Genomic DNA, 14,137 nt, shown 5'->3' with positions numbered 1-14,137 from the left:
GAGAGAGGGGGGAGGGAAGAGACAGAGAGAGAGGGGGGAGGGAAGAGACAGAGAGGGGGGAGAGAGAGATAGAGAGAGGGGGGGGGGGGGGGGAGAGAGAGGGAGAGGGGGGAAGAGAGAGAGAGAGAGAGAGAGAGATTGTTTCAAAGTGTTTCCAGAACACACCCTTCAACTCTGCCACAGTTCTGTCATCTGCCTGTGTCAAGGTGCAGTACCGGGGTCTCAAAAGAAGTTCTATTATTGCTACAAAGATCCAGGCGCACCAAAGGAAAAGTGACACTGGAAGAAATGGTGAGGATATTGTGCGTTTTCCTGTATGTGTGCACAGCCACACGTCTCTCTCTCTTTTTTTGGCATTCATGCCCAGAGTCCTTTTGAAAAATGCATCAAAGCCACGGCAGAGCCCGTGGGACAAGCTTTGGGCATACAAAGGCATGACCGCTGGCCGCTGCCCACACCTCTGTGTTTGGGATGAAATACAAGCCGCAGTAACACTTCTAGTAGAAACAAGCTCACGAGTAGGTGATGCAACCTGGACCCCTGCTGTGTGTGTGTGTGTGTGTGTGTGTGTGTGTGTGTGTGTGTGTGTGTGTGTGTGTGTGTGTGTGTGTGTGTGTGTGTGTGTGTGTGTGCGTGTGCGTGTAGGCCTGAGCAATTAACTGAAAATATATCTAAACCGAAATGTTGTCATATCGCACAGCCCGAGAGAGAGAGGTGTTATTCATACCTCTTGGAGAAGTTGGAAACAGATTGTGTTGATGTTTCATGCTTCCATTCACACATGGCTTTCAGTGGGAATGCCTTCTGCTTTAAGAACAAAGCCCTGTTTCCCCCTTCTGCTCTGACAAATGAATACCAATATGACCAAACGTGTCAAATCCACTGCAAGTTCACTCACTGTTGAAATTGAAAATGAGATCAATTGCAAACGGATTATTCCCCACAGAACACACCATAACTCTTTGTTATACAAGTCTAGAAAATGCAGAAATGTGTGGAGTGTGTTGATTAACCTCGATGTGACTCGTCATGGTATCAGTTGCAAATCAGTCTGCTCCATATATGGGCACAACATTTCTCAAACGTTCTGGACAATTAACTCAGACCAGCTGTGCCCGTTGGGCACATATCTACTCCTCGGGAACAATGAGGACAAATTGGGAATGCATGCCCCACTCCGGTAATGCCCTTTGTATCTGTTGTCAGAATACCTGTCCCCCTGCCTGTGTCCCTCTTGTGTCTTATTATCTTATGCCCATATGGCGTTCTCTGTATCTGCCTGTCCTTGTACCTTATGGCGACAGTGGCTCAGGAAAACAGTGGTCGATAGAGTGGCCGGATGGGAACCGCGAGGTGCCCAGTGTCAAAGTGTCCTTGAGCAAGAGATTCTGAAATCTTAATTCCTCCAGATGTGCAGGTTAGTGCCTTGCATGGTTTCCTATCTGCCATCAGTGTATGAATGAGTGTGTGAATACATGTATGTAAAGCACTTTGGATAAAACACTATATAAATGCACTATTTACCATATATGGAGATCCATGGGCATGATTATATGGACATATTGGTTGGATCATCGGTTCTGGACAAGTGGAGCTCCATATATGCCTCTCATCGGTCAGAGCGGTGGTTCGGCGTGACGCCTATCTGACCGACTCTACGCTGGGCATGGCACTCCCTCGGGCAGCTGTGAGCGACGTGTATGCCAAGTTCAATGCCATGCGTGAAATATAGGGAGGCCATCTTGAGCGTGGTGAAATTAGCTAGTGGTGTAATGTAGAACCCCTGGCAGGATGTTGACATGTGTTATCGCGTATCTCCTATAGCAACAACAGAATGCTGGAGCTGTCTATATTCATGACCCAGCAAACATTCTGAGCGTCTGGGGACCAGCGTGTGTGTGCCAGCCACTTCCTGGTCCATCATGGACCAAAATCACAGGGAGAGAAATCAGTGACACAGCCATCCATTATTTGCAGGTTATCCAGGTGGGATCACGGAGAGGGTCAGCGCTCTGTTTGTCAGAGAGGACTGGCTGGCTTTAAATGGGCCTTCTGTATTCCCAATCCCTGTCATAGTGCTGGGGGACTCTAATGGCAGCACCCTATAGGCCTACCACACATGCACACACAGCTGGCATAACTACGGAGCCCCGGAGTGGCTGTTGAGAGAGGGAACAAAAATGAAATGCTAACTTGAGCGCTCAAGTTACTAACTTGGGCTGCTCAAGTCACAGTACTAACTTGAGTGCTCAAGTAACTAACTTGAAAGCACAAGTCTCAGGTTACTAACTAAATTTGCCCAATGTATAGTATGTGCGGCGCTACAGTTGATATTTGGAGAATGGAGATACAAGGTTTCTGTGTTGGAGCGTGCATGGTGGTCAGAACATCAAAGAGGAACACAGCCGTTTTCACAAGACATTCTTACAGAGGAGAATCTCAGTAAAGGCACTCATCCTCTTAGCCGCATCACCGCATGGAAAATGCATGCCTGCCATTCCCTTTGAACAGTGGGCTGCTGGGAAACAATGGTGGAGACTGGTGTGTGTGAGCACTTGTTTTACTGTACTTGTGAGAGCCAAATGACCCCACATGATTGTTTCATGGTCCTCACAAAATAAATTGTTATTTTATGGTAAAAAATATTTTTAGACTTAAAAAAAATTCAGGTTGGGGTTAGGGTTAGGCATTAAAATGTTCTGTTATTTTCAATGCTTTGCTAACACATTTCACGGTTCACAAGTATAGTAATACAGACTGTGTGTGTGTGCGCGTGTGAGTGTGCGTGTGACACATATTGTGACACACAATATATTGACTTTTATCTTTCCTCTCTCATCTTAATGCGTCGCACCCCATCTTCTTTTGTTGAGCACCTCTCCTCCTCCATCAATCTCTCTATCCTCGCTCCGCTGAAAAATGACGGCCATTAACTTTGTCGCCAGGTGTGTACAGAAACAGTGTTCTCTCTACAGACAAATGTCAGCTGAAACATCTCAGGGTGTCTCGTAGATTGTGGAATGAACTCACAACAGCATAAATCACTCACAATGTCGGGTAGAAAATTTGTATCTACACATTTCAACTATCAATTTTTCCCAGCGTTGATTAATGCCCTACTTCACTATAGGTCTACAGAGGCCCATTTCCCACCAGGGTTGAACCGGTCCGGTTCTTTTTTCCCCACCTAATATTGAACCAGTTCAGAGTGTTTCCACCGAAAATGAATTGGTTCAGAACCCTTAAAGTTGGTTCGGAACTGGAACCAAAAAAATGGCCGCCGATTATGTAAAAGTACAAAGGTTCCAAGAATCTAGAACGGAACCAGTTTAAGAACCAAAGTTCTCTTGGTGGAAAAGGGGCCAATGTGAGCTTGTAGATCTGCTAAAAGGAACTGTTTTGGACATACAAGGTATCCACCCCAAGGCCATGATGATGTTGGATAGGAAATTGGCACAGCTCTCCTTTTAGCTAAGCTTTCAAACTCAACCAGAAAAGTATAAAAAATATCCCGAGGGATTTGTTGTCCTCTATGACAGAAATATTTATCCCTCAAGCTGACTCTGTGAATAATGTATTCAGGATGTCATTTGTAAATAAAACAATCACACCTGTGTGAAGTGAGGGGCGCTCTTATCGTCGTACATCATCATGACGTAAATAGACACTATGTTGGGCTCCATCTTGCGCCACCCTTATCCCGTATCCCTAAACGTATTTGCCATTTTTTACTATTTTGAAAAACATTTTAAAATAGTTCAACTAGCCGATCTACATCGAGACATTGTGAGCTTGTAGATCGGCTATTTGAACTATTTTTTTTAAAATAGTACAAAATGGCAAATTTGTTTAGGGTTAAGGGGTGGCGCAAGATATAGCCATATGCCTATTTGCTCAGACACTATGAATATGTCAATGGGAATTTAATGTTTGTTTAAGACTGTTTGTGGACGGTAAATGAAATCAGCAGGAAAAAGAAAGAGGGCTTTCTTTAACCACTTAACAACTTGAACCCTCATTTAATTCTTAGTGAAGCAGACCTGAGTTACAACTGTAGCCTTACTTGGACCACTGTTTTCTGTCTACACGACAACAAACCTCCTCGCCGACGTTACCCCCACCCCCAGAATAGGGATGCTGGTGTTCAAGTGGTTGAGTCACTACTACCTTGTTGACAGACATTGAAAACAGCTGAGATGTGTTGTGAGCTTGTAGATCTGATATATTTGAAGAAAGAAGAAAATCATTTTCTGACAAATATAGAGTCATTTTGAAATAGGGATGTCAGAGTTAATGTATAGTAAACATAATTTGTTTATTAAATTGTGACAATATATCAGGAATGCAGTGAAAATAAATATAATCAAACATATCAGACATATCATCAAGATAATTCAATTCAATCTGACCACAAGCCATGCATTGTGAACTTGTTATATAATCATTAAAACCTTCGTGCCAATTATTTGGTGATCCAACAGTGTGCCCCTGCCTACAACCTGGGAATCGCTTGCAAGGGGAGATATTTACTGCTGAAGTTTGAACATGAGATAGAGCTAATGTGAACAAAGTGGTGGTTTTACGAAATGCAACCGCAAAGTGTCATCCTCTTTAAACGTGATTAACGGTGAGGAGGAACACAGTATCTTAAACAGGGTGCTTTTAATTGCCTGAATGTGCATTTTGCCCCACATTGCATTTTTCCTGTTAATTACATTAGGTCCCAAAGTGCTCTTAAGGAACTTGAAAGGTCTGCAGGCGCTGCATTACTTGGCAATCAATTGCCATTATCTTCCCCGGGACAAAGGTCTCAACCCCAGGGAAATGTCACCGGTGGCTCCCTATTGGTGCCCCGGCCCCACCCCTGCTCTGGCACACATAACGAGCTGCTCAGCTGCACTGTTTGATTGAGCACTGGGTAAACTTCTAAAGACCGCCGCTTTGAAGTGATGGATGTCAGTGGAAAGGGAGGCTTGTCAGCAAGTTTGTGTAGCACAATGGGTTTATGGTAGTTTTAAAGGTATAGTAGAATAATATACGTTCCACCATGCACTGAATAAATGCATGATTGCTTTATTATTGCACTTGTTGAATCGAGTCACAGCCAGTGTACTCACACAGAGGGGTACGTTCAGATACTGCACAGGGTCAGGGATATTTCCCAGATGTCACTATTAGGGTTTGGATTCTCTCAGTCTCTCTCTAGTCTCTACCCCCGTCTCCCCCACATACTGTATATATGCGTCTCTTTCTCTGTCTCTGTCTCTGTCTCTGCCTCGCTCCCTGTCTGTCTCGCTCCCTGTCTGCCTCGCTCCCTGTCTGTCTGTCTGTCTGTCTGTCTGTCTGTCTGTCTGTCACTCTCTATCACAGTCTCTCTCTGTATTTCTGTCTCTCACTTTCTCAGTCTCTCTCTCTGTCTGTCTCTATATCCCTGTCTCCCCCCTCTCTCCCTCTGTGTGTGTGTCCACTGAACCAGCTCTCTATCCATGTGAATGGGGTGGGTGGGAATCATGTCGAGGGAGGGATGGGTTTGGCAACAGGTCTCCTTGCATCAGGCAATTTTCACTTTGACAAACAAATGTGCCTGTTTACATCAATCTGCATACAGAGATCTGGAGGGATATGTTCATCAAACCGTAGCTTTCATTTTTGTCTTTCATTTATTTTATTTTTATTTTCAGAATCAGGTTTTGTTTCGGATTTTATTTTGATAGTTGTCTTTTTTTGCTTGTGTTTGGAAGTCTGGGATAATATCAATATTCAATAATAGCAAAGATGATTAGGACCATGCTTAAACATGCAAAGAAACATCCAGGGGTAGGTTGGATTTATCCGTCATTATGTTGTAGAAGAGACTTTACAGTCTTTCTCGTATTCTGTTGAGCGCTCTCCTCTCTTCATATATCTAACAATCGTATTATTTCTGTGACATACACATACTTCATTAAGTAGTTTTTGGGTTGACAAGGCACCACAAGCCAGAGACAGTTCTACATGCTTGGTTCAAATAAAGCTGTTAGCCTGTTATATAATTGAACCTGATGCACTGTCATATGGACAGAGAATCTCAAATGTTCTGCTATCAGCTGGTGGTGGTTGTTGATTCGGTCATTATCAGGATGATCATGATATGACACATCTTTAAATTATTTTGATGACTTGCTCCTCCTCTGGATTATCTTGCTTCTAAAAGGAAGATGACCGGCCTGTTGTTTTATGTACTGTAGGCTGACAGAGTATAGTGCCTTGATGTCGAATTCTCGAGACACAACGTATCTGCTATTCAGATTACATTTCTGGTAGCATCTTCATTATACAGTAATGCTAATGCTTAGTGTTCTCAAGTATATGTCAGTATTAGTAACAGCAGTTTAGCCTTTGAGTCTGCAGTTTGACACAAATAGCGTCATAGGTGAACATTTGGCACAATGACAGATCTACAAGCTCACAATGCGCTTAAATGCAACATTTAAGTGGTTAAAAAAGTAACACATCACAGGCTTTGTGTTTGATGTTCCACTGTTGAATTGGAGCAATGGATTGACGGGATTGACTTGGCAGTGCACCAGCACAGTAATAAGGCCAGTATTGAGCTCCACAGAGTATAACATGCCTCCATGTTAGTTGATTTTATACAGTATAAGGAGTTATTGAGGCTACCACAGCATGTTGTGGGAATCAATATTGTCCTTTGATTTGACTATATTCACATGGTGTACATTTTGCTTTTATGTTTGTGATGTGGACCACCCCACATGCATGAGAGAAAAAGGCTTAATGCTATTGTAGAACAATAAACACGGGTGATTTTCATTATATTTTTTGTAATTTTCATAATGTTGCTGATGTCTGAGGTGGGTGGGTCTTTCAGTACCTTCATGACGCTCAGTGACATCATAGAAGGAAGGTTTATTTCCATGCCCACATCCCTGGTTTTTTCTACAGGCAGGTGTTCGGGTGAATGTCACCCATGTTTAGTGTTTAGTTCCCAGCTCCATTTTTTTTTCTTTTTTTTTTAAATAATACCCACGTTTTTCCACAGATTTTGCCCTGTACCTCAAGTTGCCATGTATTGCTGTACTTCAGGGGTGCCCACACCTTTTGACTTGAGAGCTACTTTCAAAATGACCAGCTCAACAAGATCTACCCACTGAAATAAATTATACATTAAGAAAAATGTACCTGAGGGTTGGAATAGCGGCACTGGCGTTACATACAGTATAAGACAATTGTACTGGGAAATAGAGGGGAAGATATGGAATAGGTAGGGCTTTTTGGTATTTAATTTATAATGCTACCAACGTTTGTGTACAGCAACACAGGCCCTGTTTTATGTCAATCAATCAAGTCACCTTAATTCAAGTGGCAGATGCCACAAAATATTATTTTAATATTTAAGTTAAATATCCTTTAGGGGCATGTCATGTGATCTACCTGCACAGCCTTTGTGATCTACTGATAGATCGTGATCTACCTTTTGGGCACCCCTGCTGTACTTCAATATATTTTGATGAGAAATATTCTTTATGGAATTATTGGGTAAAATATATCCGTGTTTAGTGATGATGTTTAGTCTTCTAGGGTTAAGGTTAGGCTTTGGGTTAGGCATAGTTTTTGTGAGGTTATGGTTAGGGTTAGGTATAATCTTGGTGAGGTTAAGTAACTATTAAGTTTAGCGTTAATGGGTCAGAACTTAATATAGGGAGCAAATTCATACATAACGCTTAATTAACTCATACATTAATTCACCATTAATCCATCATTAATTCATCATTAAAGTCATGCAAGGGGAACTTTCTCTGGACTCCATGGGCTGAGAAAATAAACATTGAAATCTCAAATTCGGTCAGAACGGCTGCTCAGACTTCCTAGTGTTAATGAATGATTCAATCACTATGACTTAACCAATGTTAATAGGTCATTAGTTAAGGGACACGTGGGTTTGTAGATCAAAATGTTTCGGTGGCCTCTATATGCCCAGGATGAGTGCTCATAGGTGGGTAAGAATAGCGAGAGTCGGTACTGGTGGTATAGTTGTTCCAAAACTGTGTGGTGCATTGCTATGTGTGAGTTAAACTGGCTCACTGGTCCCAGTGTGTCTTTTCTTCATTAGTTAAAATTACTTAAGCCTCAATTAATTATTATTATTCATTCATATTTACATAACATTTAGTTCAGAATAAACTTTACAATAGCTCTTGCATGTCAAAGTAAATTCACAACAAGTGATATTTTTGGGTTAAAACAAAAATAAAAATTGTTTAAAGGTGAAAACACTGTATTATGATAACCTCGCATCACCAGGCTTTCCACCTCGGAGGAATGCTTGGTCTGTGTTACTAAATTGCTGTGTGATCCGGTCAGACATGTTGTAGTCATGTTGTAGCTTCTAAACCAGAACATCCTTTCCCTCAAACCGGAAGAATATCGCACTACGCCGCATCAAGGCTTTTATAGAGCGTCGCAGTCCCGCCCCCTTTCATGACTACGCCAGGCCCAGGAAATGAATCCCAAAGCATTTTTCCCATAGACATTTCAAAAAGTATTTATTTAAAGACCTCGAGTCGTGACAAATCATGACAACAAACACAATATTTTTTGTTTCATGAAAATCCACCATAGAAACGTTATGAGCTACTTTCTGTCAATAAATGCCCTGCATTTGATTATTTTTCTAAGTGTCAGAGTTTGGAAGTGCTTGTTTTCAATAACACAACATTTTGCTGCCTCCTGCATTATGTGACATTTAGAAACAGGTTGAGTGATTTCCAACGAGCGCTTCCAAACTCAGTCTAGATGAGGGGGGCGTGTCCTGAAAATCATGCCTGTGCATACTCTCTATTATTCTTCCAGTTTGAGGGAAAGGATGTTCTGGTTTAGATGGTTCCGTGCTGATGACTACAAAACAATGACTACAACATGATGACGTAATGATATCATCCGCTAGGAAGTAATAAGGCCAGCAACAGTATTGAGCTCCACAGAGTAGCCTACAAAATGCTTCCAATATCGGTCAGGAGTCAGGACTAATGCTAAAAGGTGAGCACTTTTTACCACATTAATCACATTTTTGCTGGCATGAGTAGGTGAGCATCCATGTGTGCATTCGCATTATAATCAAGCTGTGTGTGTGTGTGTGTGTGTGTGTGTGTGTGTGTGTGTGTGTGTGTGTGTGTGTGTGTGTGTGTGTGTGTGCGCGCGCGCGCGTGCGACGTGCGTGTCTATATGCACATGACATGCTGTGTGTCTACTACACCACAACTTTGAAGCTGTGCATTTCAATTTTCATGTTTTATTCCATTTTGGTCACAAGCATCTTTCCTAATCAACTCCAAAGCAGGTGACAGTGATCAGCCAAAAGACAGATGTCTGGAGTCGGTTGATTAGAGAGATCCTTCAGTTCAACCTGAGCTGACTGTCACTATACTCAGCGTCACTCAGCATGACTAGATGTGTGTGGGCGTTGAACAGCTGTTCCACTGAACTTGTGGGAGACACGCGCACTGGTGCGCAAGAGAACGCACACACAAAATAGGCCTATATTGAGTGAATTGTCTCGCTCAAGCTTTTGGTGTAATGACATTTCACGTTATCCTTCTATTTTAACTTTTCTCATCAACACCACTCGCAACGTTTTTGGAAGGTGTGTACATGCATACAGTGTACGTGTGTGTGCTCATGCACGTACGTGTGCACATGTCTGTCGGTAGCCTATGTGCAAACATATGTCTCTGTGTATTTATGTTGGTCTTTCACTGTGTGTGTGCGTGATGTATAAATCAAGCTTGAACTTATTTTATACTTATACAACAGTGTCGGCGTGTCGCATCGCGAAAATAGCAGATGTAGCCTACAAGCACACAACGGGTCAGATCCACCACTAGCCCTACAAGCAGAACCCAATGGTACTGAAGTTTCTGACATTTTTGAGACCCAGACCATGGGGTCCTATTCCACCTCCACCCTGCCACCGGGTACGCACACATAAATAAACGTAAATACCTTCGCATACGTCCTTCTGCGCTCTTTGACGGCTTTTGTTCGTTTGAGGACTTCTGAATTTGTGAACTATAAGTACCTATAAATACCGCTGCAAATATCTCCTGTGGCGCGGAAGCCGTTAAGTATTTATAGTACTTATAGTTCACAAATTCAGAAGCTCTCAAACACGGCGCAGACACGACGTTAACGACGATATTTATGTCCGCGTTCTATCATTTCAATACGAAAATATAGATACGCACAGGGACCCTACGCAAAGTGACATCCAAATTTCAGAAAAGCTTTACGGAGGGTTCCGAGAGGCGCTAATCCGCAACACGCTGTAAGCTTGAAAATCTGCTATTTTTGGCGTGCAACACCGCTGTACGACGGAGCACAAATGAAGCATTAAAGCTGTCGGTCCGGCTGACAGCTGTTGGTGAGTAGGAGCAGAGGCAGGCAGACACAGAGAGAGAAGACAACGTCCTTGCCCGCTCAACCCGGGGCTGACAGCATGAGCTTTGTCACATGCGGCCTGGTCCTCATGAATATGGAGCAGGACAAGGAGATGCACAGCTAGAATAACAACCACTTGTGAGAGTGAGTGTGTGTGTGTGTGTGTGTGCGTGTGTGTGTGTGTGTGTGTGTGTGTGTGTGTGTGTGTGTGTGTGTGTGTGGATGGGGCAGACATAATTATAAACGCAAGGATACATCGTTGCTGTTGGGTGTAAAGTCCAAAACCGTTGCTTTTTCATTATGATTTTAGACATTTTGAAATGGTGTGAATAGTCTATCTAGATTAAGCTCACAATGTGATGCATCTCGACCCATAAGAGCGTGTATGATGAAGTAGTAGGCCATTCATTTACGGCGGAAAAAAAGTAAAAGTATTGAGATACAAGATTTCTGCTGGACAGCGATGCATATCCTGTGACAAATGCAGACACCCATAGACACACACATGCATGCCGCACGCGCACACAAGCATGCATGCATATTACAGACACAAACGTGCGTGAACCAGCACACATACAGATATTCAGGAGAAAGGATGATTATGATTATATCAAAAAGGCAAACATATTTTTAATTTGGGCTTCAGACATTTAGGGCTGTATTTTGTACCAGGTCTTATTACCTAACTTATCAAGCTTCCAGGTCTTTAGTTTACTCAAGTTAGGTAATAAGACCTGGTACTTAAGACACGCAAAATACAGCCCTTAATGTCTGTAGCCTACAAAATCCACCTTGAGTGCCTGGACTTGTTTTTTATGCCTTTTTTGACACATTTCTTCCTTTCTCCTGAACATGAGCACTGGTGATTTGAGGGACACCATGTAACGCTCCTGTAATGTATTTCTTCTACACGTGCATGTGTGGTTTTTTTTATTTACTAATTTATACACGTGTGTTTGTTTGCATGGTATATACTATATACTGTACTGTACATCAGATCCAAAGTAGAATAATGCTTGTTTATCATCGGATGTCTCTGCAGGAACTATAATGTACTCCTTTCCTGTATACTCTCTTATCTTGTCGCTGTCTTTTCCTGTCCCTTCAGTTGATCCCTCAGTTTGTCTTTGTGGCGTTGGGCCTCAGTGGGTCCGTCCTCTACCTGCTGCGCCTGGCCAGAGGACCTCACGTCATGTAAGTACCTGCAGTCTGCATGCATATTATCAGTGGCGTGCACAGATAGACACTAGGGGGTTCTAGAGCACCCCCTGCCCTTTTTGGCAATACAAATAAATAAAAAATAAACATTTTGTGGACCATGGTGACATTGATCAAATCTTGATAAAAAATGCTTCTACTGTATTATTTAGACCACACAATCTAAAGCTATGTTTCTATGTCAGTGGTTCTTTGATTAATTTTTTTTTGCAGACCTACAAGCTCATAGCGCGCCACCGAGTGGCGCGCTATGATCTTGTAGATCTGCTATTTTTCAATAGCTAAAGCACCAAAATGGGTTCCCGCCCCAAAATGTGCTGCACAAGGTGCCCTTTTTTTCACTTGAGCACCTGCCCCTCTAAATGTCTGTGCACGCCACTGCATATTATACTCTGTTCCATATGAGAAGGCAATTAGAACTACAGGATTCCACCAGTATTTATTTTAGGACGGGAAGTGCCAATGGCAACAAAATGTGTTATGGGACACATGTACTGTACACCTACAGTATGTACAGTAACCAGACCTTAGCTTCCCTATTTTCTGATGTACATTCAGCAAAAATAGCCGATCTACAAGCTCACAGCACCTCTGCTTTGTGTGAGCTTGTAGATGTAGGGCTATTTTTGGTAAAGTGATTTGGTGTTAAGGGAAAAAGGAGGTAGTCTTTTTATAGACCCCTGGGAGACTCCGGCCAATTACTGTAGGGTTCAAGTGGTTAAAGGTCAAATTATATTAGTTTTCAACAAGTTAAAATTGTTCTGAGGCCCCAATACATACATACTTTGAAGATATACTGTAGATTATGCATTCTTGCAAGCATCTATACTTCTCTGTTGCAGTCCCTCCAGTCCTCTTTTTGACAGGCCGATACTGTTTACGTATAGCTTTAAATGCAAATGAGCAGCTGCTCCCCATGCTCCACTCTAGCAATATGACTATTATCTGTATGAAGAAAACACTCTTGAGGTGTGCACTGGATAATTTAAAATTATTTCTGCTCTAGTTGCACCCTGGAAGTACTGTAGCATTGCTGAGGGCAACCATAGGTCCTCAAACTATTTATTTATTTATTTACTATTTGATTGTTGTTATTAATAATAATAATAATAATAGTGTGCGCGTGTGCGTGTGTGTGTAAGGCACGACCAGTGACAAAACAAATGGGCAAAGGATTGACAATAAGAGACAGCATCACAGGATTTACAAAACAAACAAGACAACTGTGTGGAAGGTGGGGGGTCATACTGTATGTATGTTATTTGTGCATGAGTGTGCTCTTTTTCTGCTCCTATGCTGGGCAGAAAACTAACAAAATGACAACATGGAGTCGCAGAGCAACTATATTGACCAAACTGAACAAAGCTGCACTGCCAAAGATGGTCCCATAGACTGAGGTACTGCACACAGTGCTACATGTGTGTGCACCCACTTGTATACCACTTGTTCTAGCGGTCAGCTATTGAGCCTGACCTCATCTTTGTGTGCTACTGCCGGCTGTGGTCAGCAACTGCCCATTAGGTTCTGTTCCGTCCTCCGATCCTCCCTGTCCCTTCGTTTGTGCTTGGTGGTGTGATGTAACCTGACGCTGCCAGATGAGGGCGGTATTGGGTAACCATGTTCCCCAACACAGCCTTCATCTGGGATCTCTCAGGGAGTTGAGCTGACAAAAATCCGTTCCGTACCGGACCAATCAGCGTGAGCTAAGGGCGGGATATGTGCGAAAACGGATGTGAAGCTATCTAGACACGTCAATATGATTGGTTGTGTTTGCACGCCCACACGGTGATAGACAGACGGTCCCATCCAATCATCTACCAAGTATCTTGAAAAAAAGGAACAGCCCCGTCATCGAATTTGCTTCCGCGATCCCAGATCCCAACTAGAAAAAGTGCCCTTCTGGGCACAGGTCTCCACCAGGATTTCTTCCTCAGCCTAGTGGGAATATGCGTGCACAGTTTCATCGCAATCGGACGCTGCGTTGAGGAGTTGTGGCGATTTGTACAAAGCGGGCTACTCCTGAAAACTGTAGGAGCCAATCGTGGCCAATCAGGATGGAATATGAGAAATCAAACAAACCTGTCTTGATCACATGACTATGGAGATCATGTGTACCGATTTGCGTGAAATTTGGATAAAATCTGAAGGAGTAATAGAAAATGTGTTTTACATATGTCGGCCTCCTGGTGGCGCTATAAAGAGCAGATGTGAAAAATTCCAGGCAAAGGTTTTTCCTTGGCCTCTAGGGAGTTGGCATACAAAGTTATCCACAGATCCATGCAGTTAGAGGTAAAAACACTTTTGGGCCAGTTATAGCGCCACCTTGAGGCTGAGTTGAAATTGTTCATGTGGCATTTCGTCCTCGGCCTAGTGGGAATGTGGGTGCACAATTTCACGGAAATCACGCGATGTGTTCATGATTTGCAGCATTTTGTTTGAAACTGAGCACTCCTGTGAACTTTGGAAGCCAATCTTAGCCAAT

At 42.8% G+C, this 14,137-nt stretch overlaps 1 protein-coding gene across 1 annotated transcript in view; it reads left to right on the top strand.

Moving 5' to 3' along the window:
* LOC310862523 (NADH dehydrogenase [ubiquinone] 1 alpha subcomplex subunit 4-like 2) overlaps positions 1–14,137 on the top strand; it is a 90,150-nt gene that overhangs the window by 10,112 nt on the left and 65,901 nt on the right. The window contains exon 3 of the mRNA XM_083770460.1: positions 11,546–11,631. Within this exon, the coding sequence (XP_083626586.1) occupies positions 11,546–11,631 (86 nt within the window). The remainder of the gene's footprint in view (positions 1–11,545; positions 11,632–14,137) is intronic.

The sequence above is a fragment of the Protomyctophum parallelum genome, assembly GCF_964188405.1.
Source record: "Protomyctophum parallelum genome assembly, chromosome: 8".
Classification (NCBI taxonomy): Eukaryota; Metazoa; Chordata; class Actinopteri; order Myctophiformes; family Myctophidae; genus Protomyctophum; species Protomyctophum parallelum.
This window is presented reverse-complemented; position numbering and strand designations above follow the sequence as displayed.